The sequence below is a fragment of the Lasioglossum baleicum genome, chromosome 3, assembly GCF_051020765.1.
Source record: "Lasioglossum baleicum chromosome 3, iyLasBale1, whole genome shotgun sequence".
Taxonomy (NCBI): domain Eukaryota; kingdom Metazoa; phylum Arthropoda; class Insecta; order Hymenoptera; family Halictidae; genus Lasioglossum; species Lasioglossum baleicum.
In genome coordinates this window covers 20,461,405-20,477,078 of record NC_134931.1, presented here as the reverse complement: position 1 = coordinate 20,477,078, position 15,674 = coordinate 20,461,405, and the positions used below count along the sequence as shown (strand labels likewise).

At 31.9% G+C, this 15,674-nt stretch overlaps 3 protein-coding genes across 7 annotated transcripts; 2 read left to right on the top strand and 1 right to left on the bottom strand.

Annotated features, from left to right (window-relative positions):
* Positions 1-422: 422 nt before the first annotated feature.
* On the top strand, positions 423-7,058 carry LOC143207528 (triokinase/FMN cyclase). 3 transcript variants are annotated; one of them, XM_076421123.1, is made up of 10 exons: positions 423-751; positions 860-929; positions 1,661-1,771; positions 2,060-2,148; positions 2,891-3,107; positions 4,129-4,374; positions 4,601-4,993; positions 5,431-5,684; positions 6,343-6,474; positions 6,845-7,058. In XM_076421123.1, exons 1-9 carry the CDS (start codon positions 635-637, stop codon positions 6,472-6,474), a joined length of 1,629 nt encoding a protein of 542 aa, XP_076277238.1. In that variant the 5' UTR covers positions 423-634; the 3' UTR covers positions 6,845-7,058. The 3 variants fall into 3 exon arrangements, with proteins under 3 accessions (XP_076277238.1, XP_076277237.1, XP_076277239.1); XM_076421122.1 differs by having other exon boundaries at positions 430-751; positions 6,343-6,470; XM_076421124.1 differs by having other exon boundaries at positions 622-751; positions 827-929; positions 6,343-6,470.
* An 857-nt stretch (positions 7,059-7,915) lies between these two features.
* Zc3h3 (zinc finger CCCH domain-containing protein 3) lies at positions 7,916-12,264 on the top strand. Of its 3 annotated transcripts, none has more exons than XM_076447304.1 (7): positions 7,916-8,161; positions 8,980-9,847; positions 9,923-10,011; positions 10,058-10,262; positions 10,639-10,797; positions 10,881-11,076; positions 11,522-12,264. In XM_076447304.1, exons 1-7 carry the CDS (start codon positions 8,107-8,109, stop codon positions 11,966-11,968), a joined length of 2,019 nt encoding a protein of 672 aa, XP_076303419.1. In that variant the 5' UTR covers positions 7,916-8,106; the 3' UTR covers positions 11,969-12,264. The 3 variants fall into 3 exon arrangements, with proteins under 3 accessions (XP_076303419.1, XP_076303421.1, XP_076303420.1); XM_076447306.1 differs by having other exon boundaries at positions 8,818-9,847; XM_076447305.1 differs by having other exon boundaries at positions 7,917-8,161; positions 10,079-10,262.
* On the bottom strand, positions 12,162-14,894 carry LOC143221789 (LETM1 domain-containing protein 1). The gene is made up of 4 exons (XM_076447307.1): positions 14,842-14,894; positions 13,735-13,909; positions 13,470-13,619; positions 12,162-13,026 (listed from the first exon to the last, which is right to left on the bottom strand). The coding sequence occupies exons 1-4, from the start codon at positions 14,880-14,882 to the stop codon at positions 12,847-12,849; spliced, it is 546 nt and encodes a 181-aa protein (XP_076303422.1). The 5' UTR covers positions 14,883-14,894; the 3' UTR covers positions 12,162-12,846.
* Positions 14,895-15,674: the final 780 nt, after the last annotated feature.

Sequence of the window (15,674 nt, the reverse complement as noted above, 5' to 3'; positions counted from 1 at the left end):
TAATTGTTTTTTATAATTGAAATTGAAGTTGAAATTGAAAAATTAAAGTTGAAGCAAAAACACTAACTCGAACAAATAATACAAAAGCTATATATAGTGCTGCTAGATTACGGGTATATAAAAACTACACAGTTCATAGTCTTAAATACGTCTCTTCTTAGGACTTTAATACGTCGTGTGCTATCTGGCCTACGCTTGTTGATCGATAGAATATCGTGTCCCGCAAATACGGGGGCTCAAAAAATAAAAAATACATGACATTTCTACGTCTCGTATTTCTTAAAAAAATTCGGGCTCGGGCTGTTGAAAGTTGAAATACAGATCTGTCCCCGTAAACACAGGACGAATGGTCTGGGTTCACCGTAGGAAGATACACAGGACGGAACATTTGTTACGCTCACGATCGACTTTATTGATGCGTCAAACGAACTTTCTGACGCGGTCAAACGAATACATAATAAAGTCTTACATAAGTGCGCGATAACTTGTAACCTTCAAACAAAGATTAGCATTTGGTCTCTTCTCAAATGGGAACTTTCCTGCGTCCCCCAGGGTCGCAGCTTTCAGTGCATCGCAGCACGATCTCGTGGACCATCGTTCGATTGCAAGCGCTGCTCTAATTCAATTCAGTGCCATGAAGAGCCTAGTTAATTCGCTCGATGAAGCAGTGACCGAGTCTCTTTCTGGTTTGTCGTATGCATATCCACAGCTCGATTATGAAAAATCACACAGAATTTTTTTCATGCCAAATGTATGTATAGAATCGAAAAAAACAAAGTTTATTTCCGTTATGATTGTTCTCCATTTTGTTTTCGTATGAATACAGGTTTAGTGAACTTTGTTATTACATATGATTTAGCTCCAAGATCAAAAGGATAAAGTGTCTCTAATATGCGGCGGTGGAAGCGGGCATGAGCCTTTTGCAGCAGGTAATTACACGTTTTCTTAGAAAATACGCTTCTGCTTAACAATACCCAGTTTCGATCAATACACGTTTCTAATTCGTCGAGGGTTTGAAATTGTCTTCCGCCGGCATATACCGATTTGGCTAAATGGGCCCGGTAATTTTCTATAATATTTCAATCTGGAGACCTGACGGGCCACTCCAAAATTTGAATATTTTCCCCCGTTTAAAGTATTCTTTTACAATTATTCGCGGTATGAACACTTGCATTATTTTGCTGATAAATCAAGTTTGTACTCGCAATTTTTACAGCATATCTCTTCACTTGTTCGTCGATTAAACTGATGTACTTTGAACTATTCATTTTTCCACTTGTAAACTTAACTTCCGGGTTCCCGTAGTACCCAATTCCCGCCCACAGTATTACTCCACCACCACCGAATTGTCGACTGCATAACATTTTTTGTTCTTTATGCAAATCGTGGAAATAACAACGGTAGCCATCCGGTCCATGTAACGTAAATCTCTTATTCTCATCGCTAAAGATAACTTTTCGCCATTTTTTCTTCCAATGAACATATGATTCTCAGAAAACTGTAAACGAGCTTCTTTATGTAAGCTTATAGTTAGCGGTGGTTTACGCATTAATTTTTGGCGTTTTATGTATTTACATTCTTTTATAATGCGTTGTGCATTACGTATCTTACAATTAGTTTATTATAATGTACTATTACATTATAACGGGACTTGTTCCAGGATTCGTTGGAAATGGAATGTTAACCGCATCGGTAGCAGGTTCCATATTTGCTGCACCGCCATCGCAACACATATCCTTTTGCATTGAACGTCTTTCCCAGCACAGCCCTGGTAAAAAAAAACTACACGACGTCTCAAAAAGACGCCTTTTACACGTCCATAAACGCGTCTTTTTGGATACGTCGTTTTTACGGCAAAAATGAGTTGCATAAAAGCCACCTTCCTTCAACCGTAAAAACGGCGCGGCGTCTCAAAAAAGACGCCGTTATGAACGTATAAAGGGCGTCTTTTAGAGGCATAAGACGTAAAGACGTAAAAATGATGAGAAAACGACGTACTGTGCTATCTGGGAATATATTGAAAATATACTATTATAAATAATACATACTGTACTTTTAGCTGGAATTTTAGTGATTATTCCAAATTACACTGGCGACTGCCTTAATTTTGGCATTGCAGTCGAAAAAGCAAGACAAAATGGTGCGAAGGTAAGGTGAGAACAATCTCTAAATTGTTGTAAAACAGAAACAAATGACAATTTTTCGAATTAACCCTTTGCACTTCTTTGCCGAGTGTGACTCGACATTCGACATCAGAGAAAGAGAAATGTAAATAAGACGGGTTTTTATATGTATCTGTTTCTTCCTTTATTTATTTGTCTTGTTTTTTAGTTAAAAATCAATATAACTTCCACAAATATAAATTACAACGGACTTTGAGTAATATTTAATATAAGTAGTAAACAAAATTGTTTAAAATCAGTAGCAGTCAAGGAACTGCCGTTTAAAGTAAATTTCAAGTGAAACACTTCAAATAGTAGAGTTGTTGGCAAGAAAATTGAAAAACAATTCGGAGTGCAAAACTGCAAAGGATTAAAAAAATCAAAGCTTCATCCGTAAGCCATTGAAAAGATCAAGGATTTCTGAATACAACAATTTGTCTTTTTCGTTTAAAAAAAAGTAAGAAAGACTTCTATAATCATTATTAGATTATGTAATTAACTAAACTGAATTTTATTAACACAAGCAAACGAACTAATGAGCACAAAGAAAACACGTCTTTTAGGTTTAAATGTCACACGTCAAGTGCTACGACTATTGAATCATATCGAGTCGATTATAATCGAACATTAGATTAATTTTGACATATTTCAACAATCATTTCTCTGAATTTCTGTATGACGATACTTCTGAACAATTTGATCGATCTCGTTCACGATCGAAATATTAGGTGACAGAGATCATTGTAAATGACGACTGTAGTATACCGATCAAGGAGCAAGGAGTCGCCGGTCAACGTGGACTAACTGGATTATTATTCGTCATAAAAATAGCAGGTGCACTGGCTGAGGAAGGATTACCTCTGGAAGAAATTTATGACGTTACACAAAACGTTTTGAAGAACATGGCTACGTATGCAGTCGGATTGACCACGTGTGCTATACCTGGTTAGTATTCAAATGCAAAAGTTTCTGAGTTATGTCGCGGCTACGGCTACCATAGGATATATGATTCTACACCCTCGATTTGGTAGAAATTGAACTAAGGAAGGTGCCGCCGCAAAATTGACCTCGACCTTGAATTTTAAGGTCAAAAGGTGAACAATTTTTTTTTAATTCCATCGTATTTTACTCGTCGCGGTTGAGTTGCGACCCATGGTTCCTTTTGCACTTTTGACCCTCGCGACGAGTAAAATATACGATGCAATTAAAAAAAATTGTTCAACATTTAACAACAAGTAAACGCTATCATTGAAATATCATCGTATCAACATTAATTGAAATATCTCCTGAACTACTAATTTTTCGACATACATAGATTGATATATTAAAGATTGATATATTAAAAAATACCTCATTCCATTTAAAAAAATGAAGTTGACCTTCATACGTCATTTACGCGTCCACCTACAAAAAAGCTACTAACATCTGATTAATGCCCCCTCGAAACCAAGCAAGTTCCATCTGATGCATTTCTTCCTAACACCAAAAGCAGCAGCGTTATTCAGGTGGCCTGTTTCTGGCGCCTCACCCTGTATACATATATGCAGTCCCGCTCTAATTTTATTCTCAAAACAAAATCATGGGGATGCACTGGCTATCAGAGTGCTGTGACTACGCTCAGTCAACGCGTTAAAAGATGTATGCTAATTGAAAGAAACTAAAAATTTTATTACATTCCTTTTTTGCGACAATATCCCCGCGTTTTATGCGCAGAATACATGTTTTAATTATTATTAGTTACTAATAGAATAGAAGGATACATGTGTGATTAAGAAAAGAGATCGGAGAAACAGAATTTTACTTTTTGTCTTCTATTGTGTTACGAATACATACATGAAATATTATTATGTAAATATTTATTCGTAATTCGTTGTAATTGTTAATCTACGTGTACGAAATATTTCCATGAGCGTTAATAAATCAATAAAATTAAAATTAACATTAATTATATTTTATACATTTACAGGTCAACCTCCAATGTTTGATCTCGCCGAAGATGAAATAGAATGTGGAATGGGAGTTCATGGGGAAGCTGGATATGAAAAGAAGAAATTGCGATCTTGCAGTGACGTGGTCTCGCTCATGTTGAAACATTTATGCGATTCCTTGTCTTTAGTTAGTGGCGATACCGTTGCAGCGATTATTAATAATTTTGGAGCATTGAGTCAGCTGGAACAAGGGATTGTTGTTCACGATTTGGTGAACCAACTCGGTAAGTTATTGAGACTGCGGATCTTTATGCATTTATGGATTCTAAATATTTTCAAAGAATGCTAGAATGTAAAATTCCACAGACTTTAGTACGATTTTTATTTGTCCCAGAACTACAAAGCCTAGTGCTTTCCAAAATCGGGCATTTGGCTTACTGGGTACACATTTATACATATGTATACTTATTCTCTTCAAGAGGAATAAGAATTCTGAAATTTTTTTCGCAGGGAATTTGAACATCCATGTTGAGCGTATATATTCAGGCGTTTTAATGACCTCATTGAACAGTGCTGGAATCCATATTACTCTTCTCAAATTACCAGAACATTACATAGATACATTTATCGGTTGTCTGGATAGTCCTACAAATGCGCCAAAATGGCCAGGCTGTGCTTATAGCGTTCGTTCGAAGGCTAAACAAAGAGCCACACAGGATAAAGTAACCAGAAGTAACGTAAAGCAAGTAGGGATAGAAATTGATGCAAGCATGCGGTTATTATTCGAAAAGTGTTTAACAAGAGCCTGCAAACAGTTAATTGAGAAGGAAACTGCTATCAACAATCTGGATAGAGGATGTGGCGACGGCGATTGTGGTTCAACGCTTAAAAGACTTGCTAGTGGTACGTAAGTAAATTTTCCCATTTCAATTTTTAATATGCAATGTTTTCCCCACTTTAACCTACCAGATATGTATTATACACTCGAGGAAGAGGTAAATCGAAAGTATTAAATTATGTTTCAAAAGTTAAACACTTCTTTAAAAAAGATAAAGGTAAACCACTCTAAAAATATGTATATTCAATTAATTTCGTCGTTCACAATTTTTACGTTATAATTACACATAATTATTGGGTCTCGAGCAATTATTACAGGTACACATGAAAAAGTTAAAAAAATGTCGTGACCTTCACTTTTTTCTTCACAATTTCGACCCCAATGGTAGTTTTTAATTAATTTTTTTGTATACACTCAGTGAGTGTAAAAAGTAAAATTAAAATCGATATATGATAATGAAATTTTTTCCTAATTTTCTTTTTTGTAATCGTTTCTTCTTCAGATATTTTGCAAAGACTCTCGAGTCTTCCTATGTCACACCCTTCGTCATTTTTCTCCGAGTTGGCACACATAGCTGAAGAACAAATGGGTGGAACGTCTGGAGCATTATATTGTTTATTATTTACCAGTTTTGCGACAGATCTGGCATCGGCTCAAGAAAAAGAAGGCTGGCCATCAATTTCGGCCAGAGCACTTCGCAATGGGTTGTGTTGTTTGATAAAATATGGTAAAGCGAAACCAGGAGATAGATCTATGGTACGCAATATTTATAAAATATACATTTCCATAATAGATATAAAAGTTCAAAGAACAAACATGGAAAACATGGCTTTTTGCTTGATAGGCATACATACTAATTTCTGCGAAATTTTGCAAAATTCACCCGCCACCGAAAATGCCACAATTTCTTGCCTCGAGTTCCCTATTAATCATACGTACAAAAATTCTGACGAAGTTCTGGTACATTGCAAGTCTTCAACAATATTAATTAAACAATCATTAATTGCCAATCCAAGCTGCGAAAACCCGAAATTTTTAAGAATGCTCTAGATTTATAATACACGGCCCTATTATAACAGCTATCCTAAAATTGTTTCAGATTTAAATTCGCTACTTACATTGTTAGATTACCATTTTTCAGCATCTTAAATTTACAATTTCAAGTTTCAAGCTAAATATTTATTGGTTTAACTTTAAACTCGTTTTTGTCGAAATCTATCTGTACTCTTTCCTTCTTTTAAATTAATTAACTTCTTTTAAATTATTTAATAAACCAACGCTTCTAATTGCTTACAAAACATCGGATCGTTCGGTAAACTTATAAAAAAGTTATTCTGTTTTACTGTATGTAGAATAATCTTTTCCCTATGAAAAGTGGTATGTACATTACTTTGAACATTTGTTGATCTTTTAGGTTGACGTGATCAATGCAGTATGTGAAGCTTGTGAGGAAACGTTGAATAAAAAAACAAATTGTATTTGCGATACAGTAATGACTGCTGCTTGGCAAGCATGCGAAGCAACAAAGAAAATGACACCGAGGTAGGTATGAGTTCGACATTTAAATTGATATTGAATATTTATTATATATTTAAATATTTACTATTACTATTGTTGATATAGATATTATTACTTAAAAACTATAAATAAACTGAAGTTTGTGTAACAAATTAAATTTTACGAATTTGATAAATAAATATTTTTCTATTTTGTATTGCTATTTCTCATTGGCATGTTTATAAACAGAATTTACCATAGAAACCAACTTCAATATATAAATATTTTAAAAAATATAAAAAATATAATATAAAAAAAAAAATTTTAATATATATTTAAATAAAAAAAATATATTTCTATAATAATTCAGTTTATTCATACTTATTGCAAGTAGAATGATCAAACATAATCTGTTACAGAGTAGGACGAGCTAGTTATGCAAAACAATCCCAATACCTACAAAATGAAGATGCCGGTGCATATGGAGTTGCCACGTGGATTACTGCTGTTGCAGAATTAATTCAATTTGTTTAAGTCTAATATTACGTGTAATCAATTAATGACGCAATTCGTACTACAATAATGCACTCGGTGCGGTATATATATTTGTTTAATAAATGTAAAATTTACTTATATGTGTTTTCTTATATATTGTTAACTAACCTTCATCCGTCCATCATTTTCGCAACTTAATGTGCATTTAATGTGTCCTTCGTGAGTCAAATTGACATAATGATAACATATCGAATAAAATGAAACGATAAATATATATATATATACATATATATATATATATACTATATACATATATATCAAAAGCTCTAATCAAATGCGAAGTGCATGATGGTGCATGACGACAAATCTAATGAGTTGGATGCATCGGATCCAATCGGATATCGGATATCGGATCCGAATCAGCCAGTGCTTTGTTTGTGGACACCTTTTCTCGCGCATGCGCGAGAAAACAGTAACGTATCCACTATTGGGTTGCAGAGCGGCTAGAGCCCTGAGGCAGCTATATTGGCGGGAATGTACCGAAATAATCTTACCGGACAAAAGTACTCCAGGACGTGTTCTACGAGTTACAAAATATACACAATACACTTGTTATACATTCATTTTTCAGAATCAAATCATATACATTTTTTTTTAATTCTGCGGGGTGCTCAAGGAATCCCATTTTATCGAGAAGCTTACGTTACTGAGGCTGAAATCGCTGCGCATGCGCGAGAAAAGGTGTCCACAATCGAAGCACTGGGATCACTAACTTCCTCCTCTTCAGTTTTTTTTGAATGTTTACCGTTTATGAAAAAAACTCTGGTATAAATTATCGCGAATAGAGAGAGCCATCGGGAAACATTTCAATACGTGTCATAATAAACCACATTCAAATCAAAAACTGCCGCCATTTGACCGTAACAGAAGCAGTAGTTCCACTATCGCACACTTGTGGTGTTAATATCACTCTCTCACGGTTTCACGTCTTCGAAGCCAATTGGTGTTTGATTTTGATAGTTTGGTTAGTTTGTTTCTATAGCAGTGGGAAGTGGGAGGCATGCTGTAAATGCTGCAATTGCTTCGTAACGTAATTAGGGAAAGAAATTGTTGCATCACAAAGTTGTTATTTTCAAGTGTTTCTTCTTTTATTTATTGAATTTTTATGTTTACATAAAAACGCAGTATGGAACGATCAAATATGGATGAAAGTTTATTAAAAGAAATCCAATATTTGACACGTAAGTTTTGTATTCAGAATAACTTCTCTATTATACACAATGACATAGAAAAAAACTTCTCTCACATGTTCGAAGTGTGTCCCGCAAAAATTATTTATATACACTTAAATGTTCATGACATTTATTATGATAAACTTTAAAAACTAAATATGTACAATAATTGAAATCGTTACAGCTTCTAACAAATAATATATATATACACTGATATATAGCTAAATATAAATATTCTTGCGTTAACATACACTTTACATACGCAACAAATAATTCGTTCCTAGCAGTAATTTAAGAAACCGTTATTTCGTACATTTATTTATTTTATCTATAGCAATCTTCAATAAGCAATGTATAAGTTTCATTGTTTCCAAATCTCTTGTACAATTTATAAACCTAATTTTATTTTCTTCCTTTCTTTAAAAAGCTAGTTGAAAAATTGTTTCCTTATATGTATCATAATTTTTCGATTTATTTGTATCAATCGCAACAATGAGATTCATAGGAATCAATCGAGTTTGTAATTTTAAACTGTACAACCTTACTCTTACGAAGCTAATTATTTCTTTGTTCTAATTAGATTTTTTTACATTTTCTATTCGCGTATTTCTATGAAATAATTATATTTGCTAATCGATGAAACATTATACCTATATGTTTTTTAGGATTATTTATATGAGGAAAAAATATTCCAAAGAAAACAGTTACATAGTACAGTGGGAGGTCACAATAAAAGATGTGACAACTAAGCGTCGAAAAAACTGCCTCTGCATTAATTATTTTATCTGAATTCCCACTTTATAATGAAATAATGTTATCTATTTCAGGTTTAATAGAACATCATAAGCAGAAATCGTTAGACAAATCTTGCCACACGAAAGAAAGTTTTCCGAATCGAAGCGCGGGCATTACAAAATCTGTTAAATGTGCAAATTCACTTCAGAAATCCGAAACACTTTCTAAAACTTGCAGTGGTTCTTCGTATAACGAAACAACAACTACTAATGTATACATTAATCCGAATTTTAAACCGCAACATTCCTCTATACATATTAATCCAAGATTACAGGAGAAATCTTTGGTGCACATTAATCCAAAAATGATGAAAAGTGTTATCAATTCTAATGAAAACACTGGAAATCATTCTATACAAGTAACAACGAACATTAAAGATAACTTCTTGCCAAAGCAAAACTCTATAAAGAAGTCTGTCTATGTAAATCCAAAATTAATTAAAAAATTATCTTCGTCGATGCAACCTAAACCAGTCGAACAGAAAGAAACAGTAACGCCGACCATTAGCCATCCAGTTTGTTCAAGACTAAAATTTATTAAAAATGTAAACTCTGTAAGAACTGTCAATTGCCCCAGAAAAAGTAATTCAAACATTGTACTCTTGTCTAAAAGAAAACTTATACGTGTAAAGCGAAGTTCAAGAAAGTCTTTAAATGCTTCCCAAACAGAAATTTCCAAAATGAAGAAATCGTTAAACTTAGTAAAGACTGTTAAACCTTCTTCCAATAAACTTTTGAAAACCAAAACGATAAACACTTCGCAGCAATCGATTAGCAAATATACAACTTCCATGAAATCTCCAATTATAAAACCTAAAATAAATAAATATAGAATAGATAGAACTATTCCAAAGACTATTATTGTCAAAGACCATTTGAATCAAACTCAGGCGAAAGTCATGTATGTATTTTATCTGGTTACTATAACTCGATAACGTGAAATTGTAGTTTAGAAATAACGATTTGATAATTGTAGAAATAAAAAAATGGAATTAATTACAATCGCCGGAATTGTCTACAAGTCCTCTAAAAACCAATTAGTACGGAAAAGTTATGGAGCGAAAAGTAAGTGATAACATACTGACATCGTTTACTGTATAAAGATATATAGGAATTTGTTATTTTACTACAGAAAAACATACAACAAATATAAAAAGTGATAAATTTATTGTGGCTACAAACGGAAAAAAATTGTGTAGGATAAAACCTTTGAAAGAAGCGTTAGGAAATTCCAGAATGAAAATAGTTAATAAAGTTACTGGATCAAAACTTTCACCCAATTTATCTCAGAAGAGTAACTATAAAACTAATATTAGGTATGCAACGCTTTCTTAAAGCAAGAAACAATGTAGTAAATAATAATTAGACTGCAGATTTTATGCATTTGCTGGAAAATTGTGTTTGTCAAATTTTTAAACAGCAAAGAGATTACACTAATTTGTGAATGCTGATAGAAGATAGTCGATATTTGTATTTGGCTCATATTTCTTACAATCGACGAAGAGAATTTTTATTTTACGTAAAGATCTGCAGCCTAATAGTAACGTATTCGTTAAAATGAAACGAATAACTACACTGTGCATCTTTATAATTAATCTTTCTAATTTTAAGTTTACTTTACCTGTCGCATTTCTACAAAATCTTGTAGGTCTTTCGTATTATTATAATAACTCTAAACTGTGAAAATTACAGCAACAAAGTTAAACAGAGAAGTATACAAATACTGCGTAACAAAATGCAGAAAAACAATCAACCTTGTTTAATATTCCAACGATTTGGATACTGTTCTAATCATGAGAAAGGAACTTGTCTAAAACGTCATGACAAAAAGCAAATTTCTCTTTGTAGAAAGTAAGTTTAGCGCGCGCGCTTTGTTGCGGTATATATAAAGAAAGAATACTCGACTTAACTCTGAAACGATAAAATGTTTTCAGATTTCTCCAAGGAAATTGCTTACTAGATAAGTGCCCGTTGTCTCATGATATAGGTCCTGAAAAAATGCCAACATGTAAATATTTTTTAGAAGGTTGTTGTACAAGGGATGGATGTCCATACCGTCACATTAAAGTTTCTTCTAACACCCCAATCTGTAGAGAATTTTTGCAAGGATATTGTGCTAAAGGTCAAGAGGTAATATGGATATATTTTTATGCGTCATACGTACAACAGTAAGAATCCTAAAATCCTAAATAAAAAATTACTATTTACACGTGCATCGCTGACGTAATATCCTCACCTATATTGCATTGTTTTTACTTACATTAGATTTTCTTTAACGATTAAAATGTAAAATTTTATATGATCCTTTAAAAGTAACAATTTTTCAAACGAACTTAATGTATGCATATATTTTCATATATGTATTTCAATAAGATATCCGTTTTGTATATATAAATTTAATTAGCTGTTTTGTATAGAATGAAATAACGTCAGAAAAGATTCAATGAAACAAAAAATACCTCTGTGTATGTATTGGTCCTATTATTTATCAATTGTATCATATATTTATTTATATAATGGTAACAATATATTAAAAGCCTAATGTGAAATAAATTAGAAGTTTTTTCTCTTACAGTGCAAACAACGTCACGAAAATCTATGTCCAGAATTTGAGAAAATGGAGAAGTGCAGCAAAGGTAAGCATTGTCCTTACCCTCACAAATCACAAACATCCTTAACGAAACAGAATCATTTAAAACGAAAGTACAATGTGCGTAATGATCAGATAACACATCCAAAATTGAACGACATGTCCCCTTCCAATAATGAAAACAGACTCAGATATTACGAGCAAACGGACACAGTTGCTGATAAAAGTTTTAATAAAAGAAGAGACGGTCTTATTAAAAAGTTAAACCTTATGAAGGCTGTAGCTCAGACTGATAGTATAATAGAAATACTTGACGATACTGTAAATTTCGAGTTTACTCTTGAGAATTCTATATCAGAGGATGTTTCTGATGCTAAAGTAATAAAACGACCGCCAATTGGCAATCTACCTGCCTACATACCTATTGATTAATGTAAACATTAATTCTATGTATAAAAATCTTTCTTTTTTTTATATATATATTTTTTCAGTCTTTCACCGTAGTATACTTGTGTACTTTATTTATTTCTATTAACATATCACATTTAGAATCTGATCGTAAGTGAAATTAATATTTCATATCCGATATAAAATTACATTTTGTACTATACTGTATCTAGGTGTATACAAGAGACAAAAAACTTATATTTTATAACATGTATATATACATACTTATGTATAAATGAAGAAAAGTGTACACTTGCTGAAATGAAAGTATTTTCTCTTTACACAGAGTGTCATATTTTTTATGGATTCAAACCCAATACCATCTTCTATTCCCGTTCCAAATTTCTGTAAAACCTTTTTACTATATATATTTCTGTCTATAAGTCACCGGATACTTGCTTATTTTTTGCAAAACATTAATTTAAACAAGGATCCAAGTTTCCAGCTTGACTTTATTGTTTTCTTTTTTTATATGTAGCTATTATACAACAATATCTGAATGCAAAATTAAATATATATGTATACAATTTCAATAAATGTTTGAAAAGGAGATTGAGAATTGTGGGATGAGTCAGATAGAATAAGAGAAGTGTATCAAAGCTGGTACAAATTTTAATAATAAGCGTCCGGTGACTTCTGGATGAAAGTGTACCCAGTCAGCCAGGCCTGGCCGGGGATTCCCGGTCTCTAACTATGGGTACATGTCTATAATATGTAGTAGAGAATGAAGATTTAATCATTCTCTCGGTTTTATGTTCCAAAACTAAAAGAAATTCCCATGTCGTGAACACTAATTAAATATTATATTTGCACAATACCTACGTATAATATTACAAATACTTTTATATATATTTCGAAACACATCATCCGTATATAAGTTTCCAGTTAGAAGAATGATTATATGCCAACAATATTGGGCAATGTAATAACAATGAAATTGTATTTTCATTAACAGTGTTTGATACTTCCAGCCACTGTGTAAGCCATTTTTGCATACTCTCTATCGACATAGTTTCAGGATTAACACCTCTGAAAAAGAGTGCCTAAAACAATACATAATTTATGTATATACAAGCGTATATCTATATAATTGCGCAAGGTAAGTGCGCGTTTACGGAATGAGTTCATAAATGTAAAATAAAATGAAAATCAAGAATAATAATATTGTGGTTACAATTTTGTTTTCAAATTATATATATATATAGATATATATTTTAAAATTATTTAAGAAGATACGAGGATAGACATCATGCGAATGACGAAGATAATGCAAAAGTAGTTGTGCGAAAGACAGAGATAAAGATATAGAGCTAACTGGTTCATCCGCTATGCAATCGATACATTTTAATTGTTAATAACTTGTAAACGAAACGAAGATCGTAGTATTGTTATTCTTGATTCTTATCTTATTTTATATAATGTTGATAATATATAATTTATAACAGAAGTATGTTAAAAATGTAAATCATAATTTTAATATGCACACCCAACGTATCGCATCTTTCGATAATTTTGTAACACCTCCTTCTCTTTGTATGGCTTCGTCCATATGTTTAATAAGCATACCTCTTTCAATTAATTTTCTTTTCTTAAAAAGTCTCCAAGTAGATATGTCATGTACGATAAGCAATTCTTTCTAAAATATGATTCACAGAATTATTACATCGTTTATGAAATTTATAGAATTACAATAAACACAAGCATATTGTTCCGTAGCTCTATGTAGAATTAATTAAAAGCATATTACATACTATATGCCTGCTTTTAAGTTTCTTTAATGCGTATGGCCGATCAGCGAATAATTCAGAACAGGCAATAATATCATTTATATGCGGATGCGTGCCACTACCAAGGCACGCAATAACATCGTTCCATTTCGCTTTCAATGGTTTCTTTTTAATAGTACGTAGTTCCGCTTGCATACATCTAAACAACGGTCTATTATGTTTTAATCGCCTTTTCTGATCTAACAGCATAAACTTAAGTTTTTGCTCTTCTGTCCAGTAATGAGAAGTGAGAAGATATCTTGGAAAATAATATATTAGAGGAAATACTATATAATTTGTAAAAGGTACAGCGAGTATTAATAAAACGGGACACATTTTTCTTAAGTCTGCGCCCATTGTATGAGATAATCTTAACTCCTCTGTTGTTAAACTTCTATCTGGTTTTTGTATCACAGTGATATATCTTTTAAATTCTGTTACAAATTCTCCAGTGCCAACTCGAAACATGCGATATACCTGCATTGTTTGCGGAAAGTTCTTTTCTAATACACGATCATAATTTTTAATATAATCTATGTATCTATTAAACCAATATGTTTTCATATCGGACACTCTGCCTTTATCTTTGCTTTTCCATTTAATGTCAGCGTGACATTGACGTATACAAAACGATGTATACTGACTCCGATAAATAAATCTCTGACACAATAGTTTATACATTTTCACGTTTGTGATTTTACCATATATAAATCGTACGTGTGGTTATGTTTTAGTGTTATCTATTTAGTTTTATAAATTAGAGCAGATAAAACACAATTATAAACTACTTTATAACATAATTGTTATACTATTTTGAACATCTATTTATGTATTGTCACCATGATTTTGTTTTTTTTAAGGTTAATAAATTAGATTACAGCAAAATACATTTACAAATGTATTAAATTTAAATCTAATTTGTGAAGTTTTATCTGGCAAGTAAAATAATCCATTACTCTCAAAAAATTGTTAATATAAATTACTGAGTATATGAAATCACGCGACAAATGTGGTCCCAGAATCTGTTAAGAATATTGTTGTGTTGCACGATTTATAAATAGTAGGAACGTAAGAACGTAAGTAAATATATACGTAGGAATTTTCGTGTACAAATTTTTGTTAGTTTCCATCATGGGTATAATAGTTTCCATAGACTGCCATAGAGCATGGAATATATATATAAGTGCTCTGATAAGTGCGTATTGGTGCGTATCAGTGCGTATTGGTGCGTATATAAAAACTGCGCTAATATTTTTTAAAAATAAGTAAGCTGTATAATTTAAAATTCTTATTATACACAACTTTATTTATAAATACCGGCTGTATCGAGCGAGTAAATTTTTTTTAAAGCTTTCATCAACTTTCTTATTTAATCAAAGTATTTAATGAAAATATCATTTTAAGTCACTTATGAAAAATTGATAACAATTAATTTGTTCTGAACGTAATCTTAAATGTTTAAACTAATACAAATAGGAAACAAACACAAAATATCTTATAATATAAGCGATACGATAAATAATGATAATATTTATACATAAATCAGTCACGAAAATGTTTTCAAACTGAAAAGATCGAGTCTTCTATTTTACTTGTTAGACGAAACTTCACAAATTATATTTAAATTTAATATACATATTTGTCAATGTATATTGCTGTAATCTAGTTTATTAACCTCGAGAAAAAGTAATAGTGACAATACATAAATGCAAGTTGTAAAATGCAACTTTCACTATTTTTTCTACAATTCCGATCAATTGCTATTTTTAAAAAAAATTATTTTCACATGCTGTAATAAACTAATTGCTCTAGCTTCACAGAAAAGTTCAAATCGTATAGTACGATATTAAGAAAGTTATCGTCTCTTTTAGAGCGTCCGAATATTATTCTGAGTCGCAGTATATTAAAAGAATATGCCAAAATTT

Bases quoted from the DNA above. Each gene is read 5' to 3' on its own strand.
- LOC143207528 (XM_076421122.1), top strand. From the start codon at position 635: ATGAAGAGCCTAGTTAATTCGCTCGATGAAGCAGTGACCGAGTCTCTT. The intron at 3,108-4,128 runs GTTAGTATTCAA...ATACATTTACAG, and splicing joins GACCACGTGTGCTATACCTG to GTCAACCTCCAATGTTTGAT. The intron at 4,375-4,600 runs GTAAGTTATTGA...TTTTTTTCGCAG, and splicing joins CGATTTGGTGAACCAACTCG to GGAATTTGAACATCCATGTT.
- Zc3h3 (XM_076447304.1), top strand. From the start codon at position 8,107: ATGGAACGATCAAATATGGATGAAAGTTTATTAAAAGAAATCCAATAT. The intron at 10,263-10,638 runs GTATGCAACGCT...TGAAAATTACAG, and splicing joins AACTATAAAACTAATATTAG to CAACAAAGTTAAACAGAGAA. The intron at 11,077-11,521 runs GTAATATGGATA...TTTCTCTTACAG, and splicing joins ATTGTGCTAAAGGTCAAGAG to TGCAAACAACGTCACGAAAA.
- LOC143221789 (XM_076447307.1), bottom strand. From the start codon at position 14,882: ATGATGGAAACTAACAAAAATTTGTACACGAAAATTCCTAC. The intron at 13,910-14,841 runs GTATATATTTAC...ACCGTTGTTTAG, and splicing joins TTGTACACGAAAATTCCTAC to ATGTATGCAAGCGGAACTAC. The intron at 13,620-13,734 runs GTATGTAATATG...ATCATATTTTAG, and splicing joins AACTTAAAAGCAGGCATATA to AAAGAATTGCTTATCGTACA.